This window comes from Nipponia nippon, unplaced genomic scaffold (assembly GCF_047370975.1).
Source record: "Nipponia nippon isolate SJK-2023a ecotype South Korea unplaced genomic scaffold, ASM4737097v1 scaffold_11, whole genome shotgun sequence".
Lineage (NCBI taxonomy): Eukaryota > Metazoa > Chordata > Aves > Pelecaniformes > Threskiornithidae > Nipponia > Nipponia nippon.
The window spans coordinates 28,367,374-28,391,409 of record NW_028262302.1 but is presented as its reverse complement, the minus strand read 5'-3'; the positions used below and the strand labels follow the sequence as shown (position 1 = coordinate 28,391,409).

The following is a 24,036-nucleotide window of genomic DNA, read 5'->3' as shown; positions in this document are numbered from 1 at the left end:
TGGCACTCTGTTTTGGAATCCCATGGGATGCACTGTTTAAAAAGTCTGTCTGAGGATCAATGCACCCGTTCCACAAACCAACCCATCCTCTTACTGAGGTGGGGGGAGATTTTGTCTCCCCTTTTTTAATTTATATAAACATTGGGATGTCTGTTCATCCTCAGACCCTGAATGTGACATCCACCAGTGGAACAAAAATCCCCTAAAAAGGGATAATCTATCACCCTGAGCCCCAGGCCCTCTTGGTGTGCAAGAATACCCCTTCAGACTAGGAGTGACACCCCAACGGATGACTATGGTTGTGCGCTGTCTATCTAAGCATCTGCCCCAGCGATGACAATATCTGGGGAGAGAAAAACTGTACACCCTTGCAGATTTGCACGGCAGAAACCCAACTGAGAGAAGAGCTGCCTAGCAGAGATCAGTCACAGGGATAAATGATCCACAAGCCATGTGGGCATGCACACCTAGGCACAGACAGTCGTTCCCTCTGTCATTACGCACAGGAGATACTCTTTAGGTAAAAAAAAATAAAAATACCTGCAGTAAGGTACCTCTTCATGAGGGCCAACACTGCACTGAGGACTGTGAAGAGATTCTCAAGACTCTCAAGAGCCCAACCAAAAGGAGCTTCTGCTGCTGACAGTCCCAGGGCATGTTAATAGTGAGGCAGGGAACAAAAAAAAAGTGTCTTTGGAGAGGATGTGATAGCAGTCTGAAAATAAGCATCCTAAAAAAAAAAAAAATAAAAAAATGCAAACCGTGCTGTCCAGGTATGGGATAACAAGGGCTGCCATCGCTGGTTTGAAACTGAACACAAGGAAGAGAAAGTTATGTTTTCCTGAAGGTGATGAGATAACACGATTTACATTCTCTTTTCAGAACAAACGGTGACTGTCCTATAAACCTCTTGCATGCTGCAGAGGTGGTCAAATTGACAGCTCAGGAGCTGTTCATACCGAGATGTCACAGGGTGTCAGGAAGGCACCAAGGCATGACATAGCGTGGCTGAGGGAGCAAAGTTGCAGAATTCAGATTAGGCAGTGGGTACAGCATAGGGGAATGCTCTTTGCGTTCATTCCTCTGCCTTCTGGGTCCTTCAGGAGCACGCTTTCTACGTTTGCAGATTCTCTCCAGGGCACCAGACTAGGACATTGCTGAGCTTCACTGAGATCTGACTGCGGCTATGGCACCTCTGAACGGCAGGCACAGAAGATGAAGGGTCTCCCGTAAAACCACGGGACAGGAATCTCCCTGTGGATCAGACTTCTTGCAGCTTTGTTTCCACATGAACTACTTCTCTGACACTGACCACATGCACAGCTTGCTTAGTAGGCGTCTCCGTAGGTGCATCTTCCCCACTTGCAGAAAACCCTAGGTATTCTGCACATTGCTTAGTTTTCTAGTTTGGGATTAACGGCCCAGCCCATAGAAATGAGACCAAGTTCTGGTTTCCTTTGTAGCCAGAAACTAGAAATGAAACAAGTTTCAGGAATAGCAATGACAACAGACACCTAGAGTACGAGTACGCGGAAGGCACAACCCCACTGCAGATGGAAGACAGCCTGACGCTAGACAGCAGCAAGCAAGCCATGCAAAAACAAGGAGAGAAGCACAGGGGAAGCGGGAGGGATCAAGGACTTCTTTCACCTGAAGAAATCAATGGTTACTATCACACAAACCTCCCGTTTCACCAAGATAGATGAACACAGAGGGGAAAATCCCTCCAAAAAGTTTAAATATGAAAAATGAAAAGGTAAATATAAAATACAGAATACATATTCCTAAAGCCTTGAAGAACCTCATCTCAACTAGACTGCAGAAACTCATCTTGAGTCAAAATAACTGGAGAATAACTGAGGAGCGGAAAGCCTGCACTATTTTTTATGCTCATAGCACAAAACCTACGGAGAAGCTGGGGACGTGCACACTGCACGTGCACTGCTAGTGCAAACACCCTCCCAGCTCAAGTGCTTGAGGAGCTGAAACACCTCCAGGCCTAAGTGCAAACACACAGGCACTTGAACATGGCATTTCACCCGGCCAACACTTTCAAATTAAATACCTTTTAAGATAAGCACCTGTTTTTTACTTGATCCTTTCATCCACCTGCCAAGACCAAAGCATGGGGTGATTCTGCTCTCCCAGAGTTTGACTATGCTCAAGTCAAAAATCAATCTAGAGGAAAGCATCTCTGAAGTGCTAAGAGCTGATATTATCTCATCTCCTCCACAAAGGCACTGTCAGTCCCCTCATGGGAAAAGGGCTAAAGACCAGAGCAGGGATACATCCTGTCTGAAAACCTTTTCTGCCTTCTTTTTTTCAGGGATTTCAAAATAAATCAGCAAGCAGCCGTTTCTGCACAAACCCCTGCCACATCATACACACAGCTGAGAGCATAATTTGGCTGCTATCGTTCTTTCTTAAACAACTCTGAAGTTCTGGTATGTAAACCTGAGGTACAGCTGCAGATTTTAAAACCTTTATTTGTTTAAAAAACAAATGCAAAGCCATTAAAAAGGCTATTGCTCTTAATTAAATTGGGCTGTTTCACATTGCTGTCATTTTTGTATTGCACTTTACCCCCTCTCAATTCATCAACGTCACCATTTGTTATATAAGCACCTACTTTCAATTTTTCAATTCAAGCACATTCGTTACCACAACTGAACATGATTTGCAGAAAAAAAAAATATACAAAATAATTTCGAAATTACAATCACAAAATAAAAGGCAGAAGTCCTTTCTTACTGCTCCAGACAGTAGCTACACTTATTGAACTTTACCAGACTTGAGTTCCATGTGGGAGAAGAGGCAGGAAAAAGTTTACTATTAAACGTTTTGATTTCAGGCATTTTCATTTGGACCCAATTAGAGAAAAATACAATTAAAGGAAGTCAAAAGGCAAACATTTATGCACGTCAAAATAAATTCTCATACTTTACAATATCCCCAGGAGCTAAAAGAATATATGGAATGACAAGAATCACCCTAAACCTACCATGTGCATTTACATTTTAAATCGAGGGTGCAGTTTTCAGAAGTCTAGTTCCACAGTCACTGAAGTCAGTAAAAGTTTAATCACTACTGACTTTCACGCTGGCAGAGAAAGACCAGTGACAAGTACTTTTGAGCCTTCTGCAATCATTAATGGCTCCTGCAAGATCTACTCCCACTTTCTGAAACAAATTTGCACAATATCAGCTGCTGCAAAGTTCAAAGTTGTTTTCTGCAACACAGCAGCCTTTATCACGTGTTCTATACAGCTTCCCCTTTTTATATTGTATGTCAAAAGTCTCATTTCATTCCAGTACTCATACAAAAGCTGCAGTGAAAATAATGTTAAAGATGTATGCATTATCAAAAAAAAAAGTGGCAGAAAAAAAATTCCTTCTTTGACATAATTTATCTTATACCAGGCCTGCTGTGATTCTAAAAAATTTGCTTTTACTTTATTGAAAAAGCCAAACCACATATAAAGAGTGTAAGAAACAAATGTTTACAGTTTTTAATCACAGTCACAAATAATTATAATAAGGATTACTGCATGATACTCTTAGCATCTACTTTTCTCTAAGATTCACAACACTTCTACTTTTCTTCTAAGATCTATGATGCTTTTTCCTTCCCTTTTGAAGGAAATGGCATGAATACAGCTCAAGAAATTGAAGCATGTAACTCTAACACATTTAACTGATATAAGCAAACTAGAATTTAAAGCTTCCTAAGCCAGGAGTACTACAAAAAAAGAAATCTACAATTACTGTACCTTGGGAACGCTTTCGCTTAAGACATGCGGCATCTGAATTCTCCTTATTTCCTCTCCATTTGAACAAAGAAGGGAGGGAGAAGGGAGGGAGGTAGTAGAGAACTAAAAGTAAAAACACTGAGCTTCAAAGTAAAATTTTTAAAAGGGGTGTCATGTTTTTCATTAGTATTACCATTTTTAGAAAAAAAAAAAAGTTGGCACATTTTTTGAAAAAGCATATACACTTAAAAAACTGGTTTTGTAGCAAAAGTGTCAGGTCACATTAGCCAAATTCAATTTCTTTGCTCTTCATAAACAGTTCCGACATCACGACAAAGCTAAAGGCATTAGTAACAGACAGCTGGAACAGAGTGTAATCAGACTAAGCGAGTGCTTTTGCATTTACACGTACAAAAGCATAAATGCTCTATTTGTATAGGGCAGAACACAGTAACCCTTCGTAAGTATACACTAAACATTTGGAAAAAAAAAACCAAAACCAACTCCATTTTAAGCACAGCTCTATTGTTTTCCCCAAAGAGTGTAAGAGGATCATTAAAAGTTAGATTAGACAAAATATCCTACTGTTACCCTGTTCTGTAAGTCCTCAAGAAGCTGCTTTCCATGGTGAAATGCAACAGCGTGCACGCTTTGCCTCTATGAGACTTTCAACTGTGTTATTTCACTCCTCGTGAGAATACCGAAATACTGCACAGCAGTCCAAAAGATTCTTTTTCAGGGACTTTGAGACTGGTGCTGTGTGATTATGGAAGAAATACTTTAAGGTAAGTGAAAGCTTACCTGCTAAGGAGCAGGTAAAGTTACGTGAGCAGGAAGAAGCTGCTCTTGGCACTTACACAACCGGAGACTTGTCTTCGCCGTTAACTTGGTTATCACGGATACCTTTTACCCTTCGGGGGTTCCTGAGCAAGGCTGAAAGTGAAGTCCTACAAATCTACGTCTTCTGTGTTACTGCTCTGTGGGCCCTCACTCATGCAAATAGTCTTAATTTCAAAATGTTTTAGCCTCAAAAACCTGACATATAGTCAAGAGAGTGTGTTTAAATCCAGTGAGAAATCAAGAGGCTCCAGCCTGGCTTCTGAATCCACAAAGTCATTAAGCTGCTATTACTCGAAATCAGTTAGCCTGCTGGAGAGCGGGGAGAAATGCAACTGAATGCCATCTTCCCTTATGACCACCAGGAATAGTTCATACTCTGCGATCCAGTAACTTATGCCAGTACAAGGGAGCGATATTCCACGCCTGAGCCAAGGGCTTCGACTGCCACAGTTGGGCTGGTCCAGGATCACACCTCTTCGCACCCCCAGCTAACAGCTCTCTCAGCAGATGCCTTAATACAGATGCAAGTGAAGTATATCACTGTTGCACGTCAGTATTCTAGAGGAGAGGAAAAATAGGCTCATAGCTATTGCACTTGGAACTTGATGGACTAATTTAGTCTACAGAATAGTTTACTGGCTGTGGCAACTCAAGAAGAATATACACAGGAAATTCAAGGAAAGTATAAGAAAAAAATATCTTTTTTATGGTGAGGGTGATAAAACACTGGTATGGATTGCCCAGAGAGGTTGTGAAGTGTCCGTTGTTGGAGATATTCAAAACCCCACTGGAAATATCCTGAGCAAGCTGCTCTCGTTGACTGGGCAGCTTTTAGCAGGGAGGTTGGACTAGATCATCTCCAGAGATCCCTTCTGGTCTGCACGACTCTCTATGAATATGACTTTCCCACCTAAAGGTTAATTTAGCCAGCTGCAACAAAAAAAATCATTGTTAATATAAATTTGTTATGAACAGAGGAAATTTTATTTGAAATCTAAGGCAAAACAAATCAACTATTTGAAACGCAACTTTTAACGTGTTTGTGGCATCTAACCACACGCTGAAAATCCGTAAGAAAACCCAATAAACTTATGCAGTTTCACAGTCAATGCATTTCAAAAATTCCTTCTGATTCTGACTCACCGGATTTTTTCTACCTTTTTTCATCATCTATCATAGAACCATAGACTTGACCACAGAATAATTTCTGTTGAAGGGACTGCTGGGGGTCGCCTGCTCCAATCCCTCACACAGAGCAGGATCAACTTTTAAGTTGGATCCAATTTCAAATTTGGATCAGGTTGCTCAGGTGATTTCCAGCTGAATTTTGAGCATCTCTCTGTAAATACAATGAACTATGTCTATTCCTATCTTACTATCACAATATATTAAGTTTTCAGCTTCACTTCCTCCTAATTATATGAATGTACCTAAAAAAAGATGATGGAGCAACAGATGATAGGTACTCAACTGCATTTATGATAGTAACGGCTAACCAAGTGTTCCTAAAGCAGAGAGAGCAAACCTTAAAGCTGCTAGAGGATATTACTTATACCAGGGACCAGTTTATGATGTACCCTTTGAACCACTGCTCAGTGGTCTCAGATAGAAGAATCAGAATTAGCCCTCGTGCTTGCCTAGAGCGGTGAAGTATCACCCGCCGCCTCCTCCCCAGGAGCACGCTGAGCACTTGCCGCTCCTGCTCTGCTGTTTGGCACCCTCACCGCCATAGAGAAGGCAAGATACGGCAGTTTTACCACGTGCCAGGCAGCTGTGATTGAACAGATTGAATAGGCTGGTCCAGGATTTCAATCTGACCACAGATTGAACCTCCAGCTGAAAGTTGGACTGCATGACAGAAGATGCTCGTCCATCCTTGTCCGCCTCCCTGTACCTGAGGCGGTGGGCACCTGCCCGCCAACAGCTCCTCTGGGCTCGAGGAACTCGCAGCAAGGGATACCTGGGCTTCGGCCCCAGAGCAAGAGAGAAAAATCAACACTGAAGTAGCGACATTGACCCTCCATCAAGAAGTTCTTGGTCTGAACATCACTGCCTTTATTATGGTTAAATACTGTTAGCAAAATATCTAGTCTGAGAACCCTTAAGAACCTGCTATGATCGGAGTTCATGGTCTTGTTTTATCTTACAATGGCCTTCATATTACTGAAATCACTTGAGAACATTGCTCCTTTGATGGACTACTTTAGATAGGTCCTGAACTCAGTCTGCCTAAGTATGCACAAAAAGCAGTTTCTAAATCTTATGTTATTCTGTACGTTTTAAGCTTATTGACTGCTAAAAAGATATTATGATACCCTTTTTGTATTCCTTTCGAAATGGTTTCAGCTGCAATATTGCTTCAAAGAACAAGTGTTACAGCCTAGGTCTTTCTCAGAAATACTTATAGGATTATTTTACAGTAGTAATGTATTTAGGTGTAACCACTGGGTATATGCAGTACAAGGAAGGTCAGGATTTCTGCACAAAGGCAGAGTTATAAAGCATTCTCAGTGTGATCCAATAAACAACCCAGATGTTTCCACATTTTAAGGGCTGAGGTTTGTATCATTTAAAATTTTGAACCTAAGAATTTAGATCAAAACGCCACCTTACATCTTGTGTTGATATTAATTTACATATGTTAAGTTTGAAGAATGAATCTTCCATAAGAAGGACAAGCAAAGCCAATATACAAAAAAGCCTAATTTACCTGGATGAAAAAAGCCAAGTATGAACAAATGAATTTGAGGGCCCCCAAAAACCCCAACACTGTCTACCTATCAACAGAGTGGCAGAACAACAAATCAGTCCTGGAAGCCCACGTATACTGTTACAGCAGTGCAGCATCTCATTTAGGGGTTTCAGGTGTCAGACTCGATCGTTTTTAGCAAAGACTTGAGTGGCAAACGTCAAGCTCTACTCCTCAATACAACTACAAAATGACAATGTGATGACTCTCATTTTGCTCCAACAAAATTATGTCAAATTTCGTAATGACAAGCCAGAAGATGCCTTTCTGAACCTGCCGATATGCAGACTTGCATTTGAGTAAATTTGTGATTTGCATTAACTGAAATCCAGGCCGCAGACATTCAGTTTTACAACAAAGCAATTGAAATGCAGCCAAAGTGTGGTTTCCTCCTGTAGCCATATCGGTTACTCTGTCTTAAAAGACAGAATAGCAATGTCCTTTTCTGTATCTATCAACAATAAAGTGAACTATTTAAACTGAAAAATGTGTGTGGAATTTGGCCAGGATCAAAGCAGACTCTGAGGTGATGAGATGTGAAACAGAGTGCGGTCATGCTACGGAGGAGACAGGCGATGCCCTTGCAGGATTTGCATGCACCAGGACTCCAGCAGCATTTGTCTGGCCTGGTTTTAGGCACATCAGGAGGCAGAGCTCCCGGCGGAGCCGATGAAGAGAGAGGCTCACGCCCTCAGCATCCCTCCCTGGCATGCATACCTTCTGCCTCGTCTGTGGTAGCCTGGGAGAGCCGGCTGGCACGTGCCAACACCTCCTATGGATGCTGCACTTCAGAGATCACCAGCCAGGGCAGCTGGCCTTTTACAAGTGTTACAGATGCCAAGACACCCAGAACCAAGTATCGCTCCAGAAATCTCAGAAATTTGTCTCGCTCCTACAAGCGGGAGAGGTCTGGGAATCATATCTGTGAACTCCTACAGTCTCCTCTCAGAGACAAATCCAGGTCAACTGGATATGGCAAATCTAAAGGTCACATTAACCTGCGTGGACAGTCCTAAGAAAAAAAGTGCCCCATGTCTGTGTTCTGCCATAACAAATAATTTACCTGAGAAAGTCATGCCACTGCTGAGACCAGCAGGCCAGCAGACCACTGAAGAGGATCAGACACCAAGAGGAGTCAGCCACATCAGGCACTATAAACGCAGTTCATTTTGCAAGGCATGAAATGAAATACATTGTGAGGATGAAAATCAAAATACCACCCCAGTTTGCTCAGCAGAGGGATCTCCTGCCGAAGCAGTGGTCTCCAGGCTGCCCCATGGAAAAGAGAACTTGAGAAATCGTTTACCTAAACGCCATCACATGCTGTTGTGTTACCTTCAGCATTTACAGCTTGCTGCGGTCCCAGACAACACTGGAAGGTAACATGGGTGTTACGTTACTTATAGGCCACAGGCTGGAGATCCCTATTCTGAAACATTTTGCACTTTTGGAGGAAGGTTTGCTTGGATTAACATTTTAATAAAGGGGCGTGTATTCATCACCTGCCTACCATCACCAAAAGCCTTGGATAAACCTTAGTTATTTCCTTGTTAACATGCGACAGTCCAGGAGCAGAATTAATAAATCAAATCACTGGAGTGGGAAATGGTTTTTCTAGATGTAAGTGTACTCTCCTAACGTGTATCCCAAAACTAAAGAGGGGCACTGCATGTGGAGCAGCTACCCTTCACAGGTAACGTACGCGGTGCTCGCTGTCAGTTTTTGCGAAGACGAACCCATCCGTCAGGGTGACCGCACGCGCGGACGGGCAGCAGCACCGCTTGCCCTGCGCTTAAAGAGGGCGATTCCATTGCCAGCAACGCACTGGGCAGGCTGCTCAAAAGCTGAGGGTGCGAAACACCTAGTAAACGTGCTTGCAATTCTGTTTTCTTCACGAAAAGGTTTCAGAGGACAATAAAATAAAGATGATTAAACTGCAAATAAATTGTCAGCTGAGCCTTGGATACTAAGTCCCAGGATATTGATATCATACGTTGCCCCAAGTTAGCAGGCTGAATAGGAGAAAATTATCCAAAAGAGGAGCAGCAAAGTGGAACCTGCTTATAACTTTCCAGCCTACTGCCACCGCTGAGAGCATGGCTGGGGTCAAATCAAGAGCCAACAGGTTTGTCTACTGCATCTCAATAAGATGCTTGTTGACAAGCTATTTATGATGCAAACTGGCACGTTCATATAAAAAAAGTAATTACGTCTAAGTACTAAGAGACTGTTACAGCAGATTGTCTGAATTCTGCTGAGGAATTAGATGGGATTGCTGGTTTTTCATCATTTACAATGCTTTACCATAGCATTGCGAATAGTTACTTCGCCTCTCAATGATGTTTCCAGATCCATTCTAACTTTCACGTCTTAAGTAACAGCTACCTGTAAACCTCAAGGGGACCAAAATATGTTTCATACAGGATGCAATTACAACAGATTGTAGCAACAAATTGTAGCATTTAAGAAATTTATAAACCGAATTCAGCACTTCTCCAACTAATTACGATTACTTCATCAGCGATAATCCAAGTTGTAAAGCTTCTCCCAGTGCCACGTGCAGATGGCAATCATGGATGCCAGCTGATCAGAGATGTATTGAGAGGCATATTATAATGAACCACTTGTCACACTTACTGTTAGCTATAGTTTTCCTGCAACTCTCCTATTACTAAAAAAAAAAAAATCCATTGAAAGTTATTGGTGAATTTACATGTATTCCATTTTGAAGTGACTGCATACACAGCTATTTTTTTTTAACTTTAGTTTTGTAAAAGGCACTGGTAGCTGCATTTCGATTTTCTTTTTTCTGATCTTTTACGTTTTTGTAAATATCAGGCATTGTATCTTTCTCACCACTCTCCCCAATCTCTCCTACCTTAAATCTGAAAATTTCTGCTCCACAGACCAGACTTTTTCTGAAAAAAACCTGAACTCCCTTCCTTACTCGATAAGGAGAATCCAAGTACAACTGAAGCCATCCTTCCTTCCTTCCATCAACAGTTAAGCTACCAAAGACGTGCTCTCCAAGTAAAAGCATCCTACTTGTTTAACAGTTGGACTCGATGATCTTAAAGGTCTTTTCCAACCTAAACGATTCTATGATTCTACCCTACCACAAACAGCATTGCACTCATGGGGGGGGGGGGTGCAGCTGTACTAACAAAGCTGAGCTTTGTACCAGTACACGGGAACAATAAATCCGTACAAGCACACAGAAATACAGGTGAAAGTGCCTTTCAAAGGGGTGGCTGTACTGGTACAGTGCTGCGGCTCGGGGCTCACACCATTTTATGCGCCTGCCTGACAGAGCTGTTAAAGCAGAAGACTGTACTGCAGGCTGGGCCAGAGGAAAAGATCTTTTAAAGTGGTATAAATAGAAAAAAAATATATATTCACAAAGTCCTTGCTAGCCTTGAGGGGAGTTACAAATTTAACTGCTCTCTGTACTGCTGAAAAATCTCCCTAAGTCAACAAACGATATTCTGGTTTTCCTTATAGTAATTACAGAAGTACCCTGAATACTGCCTTGCTTCCAGTTTATTAACAAGCTTTTACTTGTGTGGTCGTGTAGTTCACACATAAGAACTCCTCCACGCTCATGGCCATAACACAGCCACTCCTACATTCTGTAGCTGTTTTGTGCAAAGTTGTAGCTTAAACAGTTTAAAAATAAAGTTGCATTATAAAGAATACCACAACCAAGACCCTCCTAGAATATATTGTGAGGCCTCTGTACTTGCAGCTCTTGGTTTGTAGATTGTTCATCAAGTGACAACCAACAAAAAGTGAAGTGTGAAAGCCAAAACGACTGAACTTTCGCTGTGCTATACTTAGCCTGAGCAAACAATTCAACTGTGTACATTAAATAATGGATCACTAATTTCAGAAGGTTATTCTTAAAAACGTTACCTGCATTCGACTGAGATCCCCAGGAACACTAACTCAATGTCCTCAGCCTGGTCATTAAAATATACGGACTTCCGTAACAGAATGAATGCCCAAGATTTACTATAGATAAAAACTACTCCAATAAAGTCACAGACTGAACTAGAATGGAAAATGAAACGTGACCTGTAAAACTGATACTCTCTTTAGGTGGCATTAGGAATGCTGGCCAGAGAACTAATAACCAGTCTGCATTCAGACACTGACTCTTCTTGTCCCATTAAGAGATTTCGGTTTGAAGTGAGATTTCAAACACACTTAAAACATACGAAACACGAAGCAAAACGGGAACAAGAAGTTTATCCATGAATATAATTTGTACAGCGTTCATCAAATGTGATGCAGCAGGAAATCCTACAACATCGAGATGCACTGAAAAATGGGAGAGCAAACTGATGCCTATAGTAATGTTCCCCACTACGTAAGATGGAAAACCATCACAGATCACGTTCTTAAACTTAAGAAAAACCAGATCCCAACTGTCCAGAGAACATACTACAAAAACAGTGATCTAAACAATCTTACCCTCCTTCCCGTCAACAGGTTTTGATACTTCCATATCAAAGCTCTCTTGCAGCTGCTGGCCTTTGAAGCGGTTGAGATGCTCCTGTTCTATCAGGTTACTTTCCTCCTCTTCCAGAGGTTGCCACGTACCATCAATGAACCACTGTCCACGCATCACAGGGATCTTCTCTGTTTCTGAAAATCAAACGATTTTTTTTATTTCTTATGCAACAAATCACAAACTGACAGCAGATAAGAGGGAAAGGGAATTCTCTTTGATGTTTTGATGAAAAAGTTACACTCCCGCTGCTGGGACCCCTAGCAAGGTAACCACAAATGCCTCGAGAAGCACCACCACCTTTTCCCATGGGGCTGAAAGGAGTGGTGAAAGCAGTGTTAACCTGCAAACAGCTGAGTGAACGAAGCCAAGTTTTCAGAGCGTGTGTGAGGATGCGAGAGAGATGGGCAGAAAGATGCAGATTCTGCAAGATTTATTAAGGGTTAAGTTCAAACAGGCCAACCTTAATGGGATATACTCCTCTCTACCCAGTTGCCCTGAATTTTCCAAAAATTAGGAACTTTGTGAGACTCCTGCTCCTCTGTAAATGATAACAACCAGTGGTTTCAAAGCTGTTAAGAGGCTGCAGAATGAGGAGGAGAGACAAAACCTCTCATGCTTACCCTGACTGCACAGAGCCTTGTTTCCTTTGGGAACTGCACTTACAATAACCCAAATTACACATCAATTAGCATAAAGGGTGATTTTTTTAAAGAGGAAAGGGGTTTTTTTTAATTAAAATCGGTCTTTCACTGCGGGCTGTTTTCGGTTGCTGTCATTCTAGTTTCAGTAGTCCAAATGAGGAAGCTGGGTGCCCAGCAATTGCTGTCCACATGACAAAAAAGAAATCTCTATGAAAAATATATCCTGGTGCTTATTATTCACCAAACTGTGCATGATGCCCAAACTAACTACTGGGGCTGTAAGGAGCAAGAATTCTCCTCTTATACCCATCTCTGCAAGCCAGCTGAGACAATAATACCCATTGCAGCTGAGCTCAGAATTTCTCCTCCTGTATCTGGAAAAATCAAGAAGGAGAAATACGGGGTGGGCCTGGGCTCCGCAAGCCTGTAAGACCCTGCAGCCCCATGGGACCAGCACAGATACAGCCCTGCTGAGACCCCAGAGCAATCAGACCACTGACCTCCAGCGCACGCTAATGCGCGCTGCTCCATACTGCTTAGGCATGGAGAGACTCGGCCAAATGCAAACATCTTGTGTGCGTGCACATTAATGCACAAGTTTAGCAGCTCAGAACTCAAGCACAAAAGGAGACAGTCAGAAAAAGGAGATGGGGGAAAAAATAGGCTTTACTACGCAAAGATCTTTTCCTACCTGGAAGGTGGGAAACAAAGCTGGTAAGGACAGCTTGGAAAAGAAACAACAGATGCAAAGAAACAGAAAAGGAAAATTAGGTAAAAAAACAAACAAGAAGCAATAGAGAGCATGGAGATTTCAGACCAAAGGAAGGGATCTATCTGATGTATCACCAGCCCAACACAAACGCAGCTGGGCGAGGCGACCCAGCCAAGGGCAGCGGTTTTTAGCCCGGTCGCGCCGCTGCGTTAGCATGGCCGTTGGCTCAGGCCACGCAAGCATCGGCGGCGCAGAGCGCCGCACCGGGGCCGGGCATGTCCCCCTGAGCTCGAGGGCAGCTCCGAAGTCTCTGCACTGCCCCCCGTTCCAGACACGCCGCTAGCGCTTGTTGTGCCCATGGACACTAGCGTACACCAGAAGTATTTTTCATACTAACTGCTTGCAGATGAGAACGTAACAGAGAATTGCAAGCACCTCCATAATTTACTTAGAACCTCTAAACTACTCCAAATTCTTCATCCCTCAGACCACTGCACCTACAAGCTGTGCAAGTAGAAGGAAAATCTCCTTAAAATAATCTCCCCACAGGGCAAGTAACACTCAAACTGTTGCCAAAGCCAGTTTTGAAACCTTTCCCACAAGAGATTTAGAGGAAAGCACTGTTTCTACAGTACTAGAAATGACGATAATCTCTTAACACCCCACCTTGGTAACAGAAGGAGGGCACATCACATCACATCACACCACACGTGCGGGCGATGGCATCCTTAAGTTGGTCCGGCAGCGCTCAGCAAGGAAAAGTAAGCAGCAGGAAAGCTCAAGGCAGGGAGGGAAGCGGACGCTGGAGGCAGAAGACGTGGAGCAAGGAGCCCAGATTACCACTGAACTTCCCTCACTTGGCGCCAGCACACGTGCTCTCCCAGTTACCCAAGCGTTCCAGTGACTGGGAAACCTGCAGGCAACCCCAGGAAACAGACCCTCTGCGCACACGCGGCACAACGCGGAAAGTGAATTTCCCAAACCAATGGCTCCGAGCGCCGCCAGCCTCTCCCATCCCAGCTTCCCACAGATCCCGGTTTTCTTTGGCAGGCATCGAGCGTGTTGGTTGATCCTTCCCAAGTCCCAAAGCCTCATTCAAACTCTCCGATTCCCCTGCACCCTCAGCTCTGCCTATATCGAACAGAGGTGACTCTGGGCTCGCTGGCCTGACCAAGAGGCAGACAGAAATAGCACAGGACCCGGTTCTGCCATTCAACTTCTGTTTGCACAGCTGAAATAGCTATTCCAGAGAGGAGCCAATTGTCACGCGCTGAATTTCTAACATTTTGGATGCTGATGATCCATCAGATGACTAAAGAGATTGGGGTGTTTGAAGGGCATGGTTATTTAATGAAAATCCCAACATATCAGAAGAACAAGAGGTCTGAGTGGCTTTAAACTGCCGAAGTTAATAGTCACTACGAATGACATAGAAAATTCAATTGTCTATGAAAATTTAAACTAATTTTGGAGCCTACATCCCATCAATGAAGTGTGAAACACGAGTATTTAGTTTTCATGAAATGAAAGTTGACCACAGCAATGTCAGTTGTCACCATAAACAGCAGCTTCTCGTCACGCACTTGGCTTCACCTTTGCTGTATTCCCCTACATTTTACACCTGTCAGATATCCGCATTTTTCCGTAGAGCTAATACACACAGATCCAGTTAGGCTGCCCTTACAAACAAAGCACTCTCTGTACGGAAAAAAAAAAAAAAAGAAATGCACATAATATGTGAGCGTAGATAAAGGATCCCATTGTTGCTGCAGCAATGACACCACTACGTCAGATGTTAATCCTTACTGGGAAAATCTGTAAGCAATTCCTTAATTCTTGACTAAGCATTCTGATGAGGCTCCATTCATTGAATCCATAAAAAGATATTTTTTTTTAAATAATAATCATATGAATACTATTCTGTACTCCAAACCAAATCAATACAAGACACCTCTTCTTCAGTTCTGAAGGGCTTTGAGTTTTTCACATGGGAATTTCCACCTACAGATTTCTAAAATTCTAAACATAAAGCATTAAAATAAACATTTTCAGGCTCTTTTTCCCCGAGAGAAACTTTCCCATAGTGGTTCTTAACAAGAGTAGGCTGCAGCACTCAACGGCGGCTCTCAAACGTAAGATGGGCAGTACCTTTTCCAGAAAGGCTCTGCCAGGAATAATTGGCATGTTTGAAATAAGAAAAATTTTATTATAAAATCTTTACAGGATAGTTTAGTTTGGGAATAAACTAATATATCTGGGTCTGGAGAGGGTATTTATATGGAAATATAAATCACACTCAGATCCAAAGACAGATTATTACGGAGCTTTGTTTTCAGACCAGGGCTTTAAAACCTGAGTGAGGCAATTCTGTTTTCCAAAGTTCAGTGGGATTTTAGAGGGACCCAGGAGTTGCCTTTTTTTTTTCCCCCCCTCCCCTCCTTTAAACCATTGCACACTATGCATGCACCCACAGCACCCTAAACTACAAGCTTCCCTTATTTCACATCATAGAATCATTCAGTTAGAAAAGATCTTTAAGATCATCAAGTCCAACCGTTGTATAAATAAACGGTGCAAGAGTCCAACATCTCCAGCTGGATGGCAGGTTTGATCACTGCGCTACTGGGACACCTCAAGAGCAAATTGCCTGGGAGAAGAAGCGAGTAAACGACATTTTCCTTCCATCAGAGGCACAGTTTGGTTTTGAGAAAACTGAACACAGTCTTCCAAGAACCAAACCAACGAAATTTGTGATCACAGCCGACAATAAAACCATTTCATCTTACTTCTCATTAGAGAGGAGGCTTGGTAAAGTGGGAAAGAACAACTGCCCGTTAACATCTGTGTTTTCAAAACTGAACAACGATGGCATCATATTTTAAGTGTGCAATGCTGGATTTCAGTCCGGGTCAAAGTGTAACTCCAGTCACGACGATGATGACAACCTATTGATGCTAAAAGTCACCAATTCCAACAGCTAATGGCATTTCAGTTATGAAGACAGAGAGGTATATTAACGGTAATTACCCCGAATACTCTGGATTGGGGGGGGAAACAAGGCAACTGCAACACAAGAGGAGATTTTTCAGTCTAACCTGTGGGAAAGAGTAAAGACGTGCCTTGACAAACATAATTCCTCTGTTTAATCTTGGGCAGGTGCAGTTATTTAAAGATTTCTCTGCGATTCATCCAGAGAACTTGATGCAAGCTATTACAGTAATCACCATTAAAAAGCGATGAACCAAAATTGCCCTTTTAGCACCCAATTTCACTCACTCCTATCCACCTTCAATAAACTCATTCATGTCTTGGGTATTCATTCTTCCAGTTATTTTTGTTTTATGGGAAAATTAAATACAAGGATATTTACCTCATGTTGTAACTTAACTTTTTTTTTTGCCAATACAGAATTCCAAATCTATAATATGAAGTGTTATTTATCTTTGTCCTGACAATCTTGATCCCTAGGAAAGGATTTGCCTTGATTTCTTCACTGCCTTAAGTCTTACGCCACATAATCTGCAGTTGGCAGTGCTTCAAACTGAAAGACACCAATATATTTGGCCGGTTATACACTTGCATGGCTTATTTATACAAGTATTTCTAAATAAGTGAATGGCAGAAATTACGAGCTGATGAAAGGCACTTTATTTTAATTAGTCATACATATTTTACCACTTTTAGAGGAAAATAGTTTAAGAGATCTAGACTGCAACAAAGGATTTATTTATTTTTACATAAAAAGGTCTTCTCTTCCTGAAAATTCAGAGAATAAAAGAATACAAGTGCTGATGTGAAGGAACAAGAACATGAGAGATTTGCATTATGATAATCACCTAAATCCTCTGAAGAACAAAAATTATGTTAAAAAAAATCTTATGCAACATGTAGTACACATATGCAGTAATTTATATATGCATACCCCAGCTACTGCTTTTTTTGTGGAGATCTTTAAACCATGTGGTCACATCCATTGAGGTCTCAAGAAACCTCAGTGAACATAAATTGCCTGAAAAAGCTACATAATCTGTCAGAATACGGTATGAAAAGTAATAACGCAGCAGAATTTGCCTCCATTTTTCTTTTTGTACTACGACATGAACACTATAATTTGTTTCCTGCCACCACCTTGTTTGAAACGGTGTGTACCTAAATTTAAATATTGTATAGCTCAAACCATGGCTCACGTAAGCCTCTCACCTTACTTGATTCAGAACCAGGAAACTGTTGCGAAGATGCTACAGAGATAATAACTAGAAGTTAATAAACAGAGCTTAAACAAGAAGCCAAAAGGAGGTCCGTTTCAGAAATACCAGCACAAGCTAGCATGCAACCTGAAAGATAGACAGAATAAAATTATAAGAGAGCAAGACTGGGTAAGCTTCTCTTTTATTGCTTCAAAGCTGAGGTCCTGCTCAGATGGCTTGATGACAAAGCGAAGGCACTTCGGGCACTAGTCACTCATCAGTCTCAAGACAGCCGTAACAATTTACCCACAAATGAGATCTAAAAGGTTAATATAATATTCAAAGGCTCAGAAGTTTAAATTAAAGCCTGCGTTTTGCTGAATTGGCAATCCCAATTTCCCAGCTCTCCAAGCCCAAAGCCAAGGGACTGGACAAGAAACAAGCTCATTAAGAGCAGTCAGCTCAAGATGCTTTTCAGTGTAGTAATTCCAGATTCCTGTTTTTCAGTGTAGTAACTTCTGTTCCTTAAGTTTTACTTCCTTATTACTACAGTTGCAAACAATTTGCAGTGCATGAGGGTAACATCTGCACAAGCTGAAGGTAACTGTGAGGCTACCATATGTGACATCTCAAGCTGAAAGGTATTTAAATAACAAAGAGAAGTGCCCACACATTTACCAAGGGAAAAAAGAAACCTGGGCAGAACAGTCTTTTCCCCCCCCCCCCCCTTTCTTTTTCTTTTTTTCTTTTTTTCTTTCTCCACAAAGGCCTGCTAGAAGCGCTGCAGGTCATATACCTTGGAGCACAGCACTCCTAGCAATTGTAATACACACAAGAACCTGAATGTTGACATGAGCCACTGAAATAAATGTATTCCAGAATAACACCAAGGATTCTGTCAGAGACTTCTTAAAATTTCTATCCATTCCTCTTGCATCCTATCTGTATACCTAAAATTATATTTTGGGTATATTAACTACTGCACAGCCCGTAAGACTTTTTGCTAGCGCAAACAGTTAAGCGTAAGGACAGGTATTGCTCGACCTCTGCATCAGCGTGCATCCTACCCAGCCGGCAGCCACGGCCACTGCTGCCTCTACAGCAAGAACGATTCGCAGGTTCTATTTTTGCCAATGCAAACGCACAGAGCACAGTTTGTGGGACAAGATCTGTTCCTCTTATTTAGTTCCCACACCGCTGGGTTTGTAGAGTCTCGTGGAAGGAAAAAAAAGAAAAGCTCAGGAAGCTTTATGATGAGAATAGATGGTTATAGAGACCAATCGTGAGATTGAAGACTCTGACATTTGCTGTCAGTGACATGATCGTGCATGCCGGGTGAACAAACAGATGCTATAATAAATAATAAAATTTCATTATTTCATGTTTGCTAGGAAACATAACAGACTTTTTTTTTTAATAGCTTAGTGTTCTACTGCTTTCTAGCTATTCCCCAACATATTACTTCAGAATAGAGCAGGTCACTGACATTCGAATAAATGGATCCACTCGTTTAATCACAGCCCGGGTGACTTTCCTTTGTTCAACCCCAAACACAGGCAATCTGGTCTGCTCTCTCAAAAGTAACAAGGTAACCTGAAGAGGAGTTCAAGGGTGAAATCCTGGCCTCAGAAAACTTCACAGAGCTACATGAATTTACAGAGCCAGACTTTTATTTTTTATTCGGTGTCTGAGATTAAAAGGGATTTAATTCACCACACAGTAAAGGATATTATTTTGCCGGTCCATCAAGTAATTCTAAATTGCTTTACTGAAGCAATTTCAAAACTACAGGTGGAGGTTACTTTTGAGTTTCACAGAGACTAAGCACATTAAGAGCCATCTGATTGGCATAGACGGGATTTTCTTCCCAGACTCTGATCGACAGAGCAGCTACACGTGCGAGCCTCCGCGTCTGCTTCAATGCTAGATGCAGCAAGAGTGGAACACGCTGTTTGCTCGACTGCAGATGTGAAACTGCCTCTGTTGTACCAAGACCGCCTGAAGTATTCAAGCAACAGCTTGTAACTTTTTCCCTGAACCATTTTTAATCAGTTTACACTATGAACTGAGCAATCCAAAACAATAACGAAAGGCTAATCTTTGGGGCTGGTGCAAACGTCAAACACAGAAGGAACCCCTCAAAAAGAGATGAATGCCCTCAAAGTCATGTCTCATCTCAGTTGCTGTGTATCGCCCCAAAATATAGTGTGTATCATGTATTTCAAGAAGGATTTTTCTGGTTTAAGGTAGTAGTTTAATTAACATCTCTACAATTACTCTTTACACAGACCTGACCCCTATAGTCCAAATCAAAATCCTAAAGCCCACCCTACTAGCCATGTCAAGGATGAGCAGGAAACACTCATCAAAAAAACTTGGACTGTTGAAACATGAAACAGGGCCGCAGTTTTAAGTTTACAGCTTTATTTTTATTGAATCCTTATCAATTAGTTTACCAAATTTCAATACCAGTACTCTGAAGTGAAGCACTTCCACCACCAGCATTTGCTGCTGGAGCAGGTAAGCTGTAGGAGCTAGCCCCTTATCAGCTCTTTTCTCACCCAGAGAAGCTTGCCTTTTTTGAAATAGCGTTAGTTGAAAGCTAAATCAGCCCACAAAAGAATGACTGTGCCACATGCCAAACACGCGAGTACCTCCTAAAATGTAAGCATGTGCTCGGGTCCCACTGGAAGCCACGGGACTTTTGCACAATCGCACCCTCAGCTCTAAGTGCGTGTGCTCTCCCGGCAGGCGCTCCTCCATCCGTCTTTGTTAGCGAGCTCTCACCAGCACCGAGCAGCACTGATCATGTACATAGTTTGAACAAGTAGGTTCCTACAAAGGAATATCTTTTTTAAAAAAAAAAAAAAAAAAAAAGAATAAGATTTTTCCTGTGCATACCTCTGACCTACCACTAATGAACAAGATGAAGATATTCAAGGGCACATTAACCATTGCTCTCACTCCTCTCTTCTCCTCTGCAGGGATTTTTTTTTTCTGCACTCTCCTCCTAACTTCATTTACGTTTTCTGTCTACTCCACCCCAACTCCAGATTTCCCTACAATTTCATCCCCAGATTTCACTTTTTCCTTCAATTTTTTTTACCCTATAGTTTCCCCCTGCCTTGAAAACCAGCATGATTTTAGTTTCTTTCATCTTAAATATCACTGCCCAGGACCCCACTTGCACCTCGTACTCCCTTCATCCCAGCGCTCACTAACCACTCTATTTACAACACTTACAATCTCTGGAGCTTCTCCTCTCCAGTTCCGTACCCCAGTGTAGCTTCAGCTACTTGCAACCCATTCAAACAGATCATACCACACTAGTGACCTCTCCTTTGGCCAGCACTCGAAACCACATCTTCAGCCTCACGTTTTTCAACCTTACAGATAACACTGACAGAACCGCTCGTGCCTCTTATTGTAATTTCTCGCTCTTTTGCAAATTTTTTCCCCATCTAGTCCTTCTGCTTACAACTTACACAGTGTCAGCTCTTCCAGATTCTTCTCGTGCCCCTCTCAGGGCAAAAAGGAGCTCTGCCCAAGGTCTCTCTTTGCCTTCAGTATCGGTTTTTCCCTAGACAGCATCTCCCTCTCACACACATACATGCAGAAATTCACCTGTCATCTATCTTTAATCCAGCCCTGTCATTCCACATTAAATCCCATCCTATTTCTTTGATATCACCACAGTCGAATCAGTATTCAAGCCTGAATTAAGTCAGAACAGAACTCCTGATTCTTCTCATCCCACAAACATTTTCTACAACAGAACACACCCTTCTGCCTGTCACCCACAACTTGTATCCCAAGTACTCCCTGCACCTCTGCCTTCTTCCTTGGTGACCACATCCAGCAGGAAAAGTGCCGGACTACATCGGAGGACTCGCTGTCTAAGCTGAGCCCATCCTTAGCTACCCTGCTGTAGCTGACACCATCCGCCGGAGAGCGATTCTGTGATTCTGGTATCATTTACAGGAGTGAGATACAGATTCACTTTACTTAAATAATGCTTGTACATCCCAAACGTAAAAGCTGAGGGCATGGAAGAAACTTGCCCTCAAAGACACATCCAAGCAAAGTGCAGGCATCTCCCACATGTTCTAGTAAAAGCATCTACAAATTCTCTCTACGGAAAGAAGGAAAGGTACCAGAGACCATAAACATGAACAGAACATACATACAAACAAGAGTAATTTGTGATTTAATACACAGAGCGCTGCAAATCTAAAAATTGTTTCATCTGTGTGTGTTAGGCCTTCTGGTCAGCAAGAAGCTGGCCACAACTAAGCTACAAGATACTTTTGGAAGGAGGGTATGGTAAGAACAGAAGCAAAAAAGTAAAACCCAGGAAAGACTTTGAGTAGCAAAAATAACGCTTTACCTTGCCATGTAAGCTATCAGTATTTTATTTGCAAAAGAATAACATACCTGGAGAGAAAAGCAAGAAAATAGCATTCAGGAATTCAGCCTTCGATCAAAAGGTCCTTTACCTAAAGGAAAATTTATCAGCCAAGTTCAAAGACTGTCCAACACACCAAAAGCAATGTTCTAAGCATGCTGTAAAGCAACTAAAAATGTGTTCTGCTGCTAAGAACAGACTGAAACAAATGCAAGCCACAAACATACTGATAAACTCTTGATTCCAAACCCTTAATTTTCATCTTGCCTCATGAATCTGTTTTAATACTATTTCTGTTTCAGAACACAAAACAAAACCCATAAACTAAACACGCAGCCTCAGAAGAAATACCAGACATTGATTAAAGCAGCCAGGCAAGAGGTCTAGCGGGGCCTCAAGATGGGTTTAGGGTTGCCAGTCTGTAAAGAGTCAACATGGAAATTTATGCTGCCAGGTCTAGGGAAGGCACAAGCCCCCAGCACTCCTGCACAAAGCAGATAGCAGAGAAGCACCTTACAGCTCTGAAATGTTGATTTTTAGTCTTGACATGCAGCCCAAAGAACCACCAGTGGTTGAAGTCAAAAGGCTTCGTGTCTTACTGCTAACATCTACCTCCTACATCAAAACAAGCACATGATAAAAAAAAAATCCACCAAGAAAATAGCCTTTTGTAATCATCTGGTGCCAAGCGCCAACTACCGTACTCCAAGAGTTCTCAGTAATCTTGACTGACTGTAGGTTCAGAGCGCAGATAAGACTGCCCTGGCATTCACGTCTCATTTTGCAAAAGCTCAACCTGCAGAGGCTTTTCACAAGGTGCTAATTGCTGCCTCTTCTTCCAGTTTACAAAGCAGCTCATAGAGAGCTTACAAAAGAAAATATAGGCTCTTGGATATTTCTTTCAGTCCAAGGTTAAAGGCAACTCAAAGTTTTTAAAAACTGCCCAATTCCAGCCTGAGCATACAAATTTTAAAATTAAGACCCAGTGGTCCACTCTGTATTCACAGGTATTTCCAGGCTAAGGTCAGTAACGTATCAGTACAGCAAAAGTTACTCTTACATCTTCACTCAGAGATGGTCCTAGCGAACAATTTTTTTTTGTAAATACAAGAGGCATTTTACTTAATAGACTTATGCAACTATTAGGTACAAAAACATACATGTTAAAAAAACCAAACCCTTACCAAACCTGTGTGTGGGAGTGGAGTATTTTATCCTTCCCTAAAAGACAATGCTCCACAGACTCCCCAAATGGCTGTAGAAATACATATTTTTGTTGTTGCTTCTCTCCACATACCACCAGATTTTACAGAAGTCCTACTCCAATTTTAAAAACTAGCGTTGCCAGACAGATGTCAGCCGAGGTGACGAGTGTCCCCAACACACAGTCAGAATTCAAACTGAAGAACATGCTGGGATGAAGACGACTACCTGGAGAGTGAAAGTGGACTGATTTATAAGAAAACACTGCAAGAACTAAATACAGGCAACTTGACAACGTAACCATCAAAAAGCAAGGGAAAAGCAAATACCAGACAGGGCAACAGTTGCATGGGGCAAACTCACAAGCCAAGGAACAGGAGAGAGACACCCAGAAGTCCACAGGCTGCAGATTTAACAGACTCGCCCAGGACTAGAAAACTAGACTGAGTAACTCTGTAGGAAAAATGGGTGTAAAGCAGCCCTCTTCAACAGGGAGAGCAGAAAAGGGCTGGATAATTTAAGAAGATTCAAACAGAAGACCCTTGTACAAAATATCACTCGTTGTTATGTCCGCGGAAGACAAGAAGCAGCCTAGCTCCAAGTTATTCACTTATCTGGAAGCCTATTCTAATAATTTTAGTCCTCTTGCGCTGTCTTTGCTAGTTCTACAATACTAATTAAATAAATCCCAGAGGTCACAAGGTAAGGATAAAATTCTCAGTAATTAATCTGCTCAAATTGTAACTCAGTCCGATATTCCTGATGCTACAAACGAATCCCATGATGAGCTTAAAATTTCTGAAGACGTGGAGGGGAAAAAAATATTTCAGCACATGCCAAGCTATAATCAACATTTCCCTGTCATTAAGATGGCACAATAGCTGAAGAACTGTCGGCACGTTCAGCATTGTAGCTGTGAGATAGCAGCCTTCCCTGAAGTACGGCACATCCGTGAAACAGAACAACAAAACGGGCAAGAACAAAGATAAAAGCTTTTGACCTTTGCTCTGAACTGAAAACGTGAATCAGCAAAACCAG

General features: G+C 42.0%; 1 protein-coding gene across 3 annotated transcripts in view; it reads right to left on the bottom strand.

Moving 5' to 3' along the window:
- Positions 1 to 24,036, bottom strand: part of DDHD1 (DDHD domain containing 1) — a 69,107-nt gene that overhangs the window by 41,445 nt on the left and 3,626 nt on the right. For 2 of the 3 annotated variants that reach the window (XM_087746847.1, XM_087746849.1), the window contains exons 2-3: positions 11,811 to 11,984; positions 3,770 to 3,871 (exon numbers count right to left, since the gene is read on the bottom strand). In XM_087746847.1, the coding sequence (XP_087602973.1) occupies positions 3,770 to 3,871; positions 11,811 to 11,984 (276 nt within the window). The remainder of the gene's footprint in view (positions 1 to 3,769; positions 3,872 to 11,810; positions 11,985 to 24,036) is intronic. The other variant, XM_087746848.1, reaches the window with a different exon arrangement.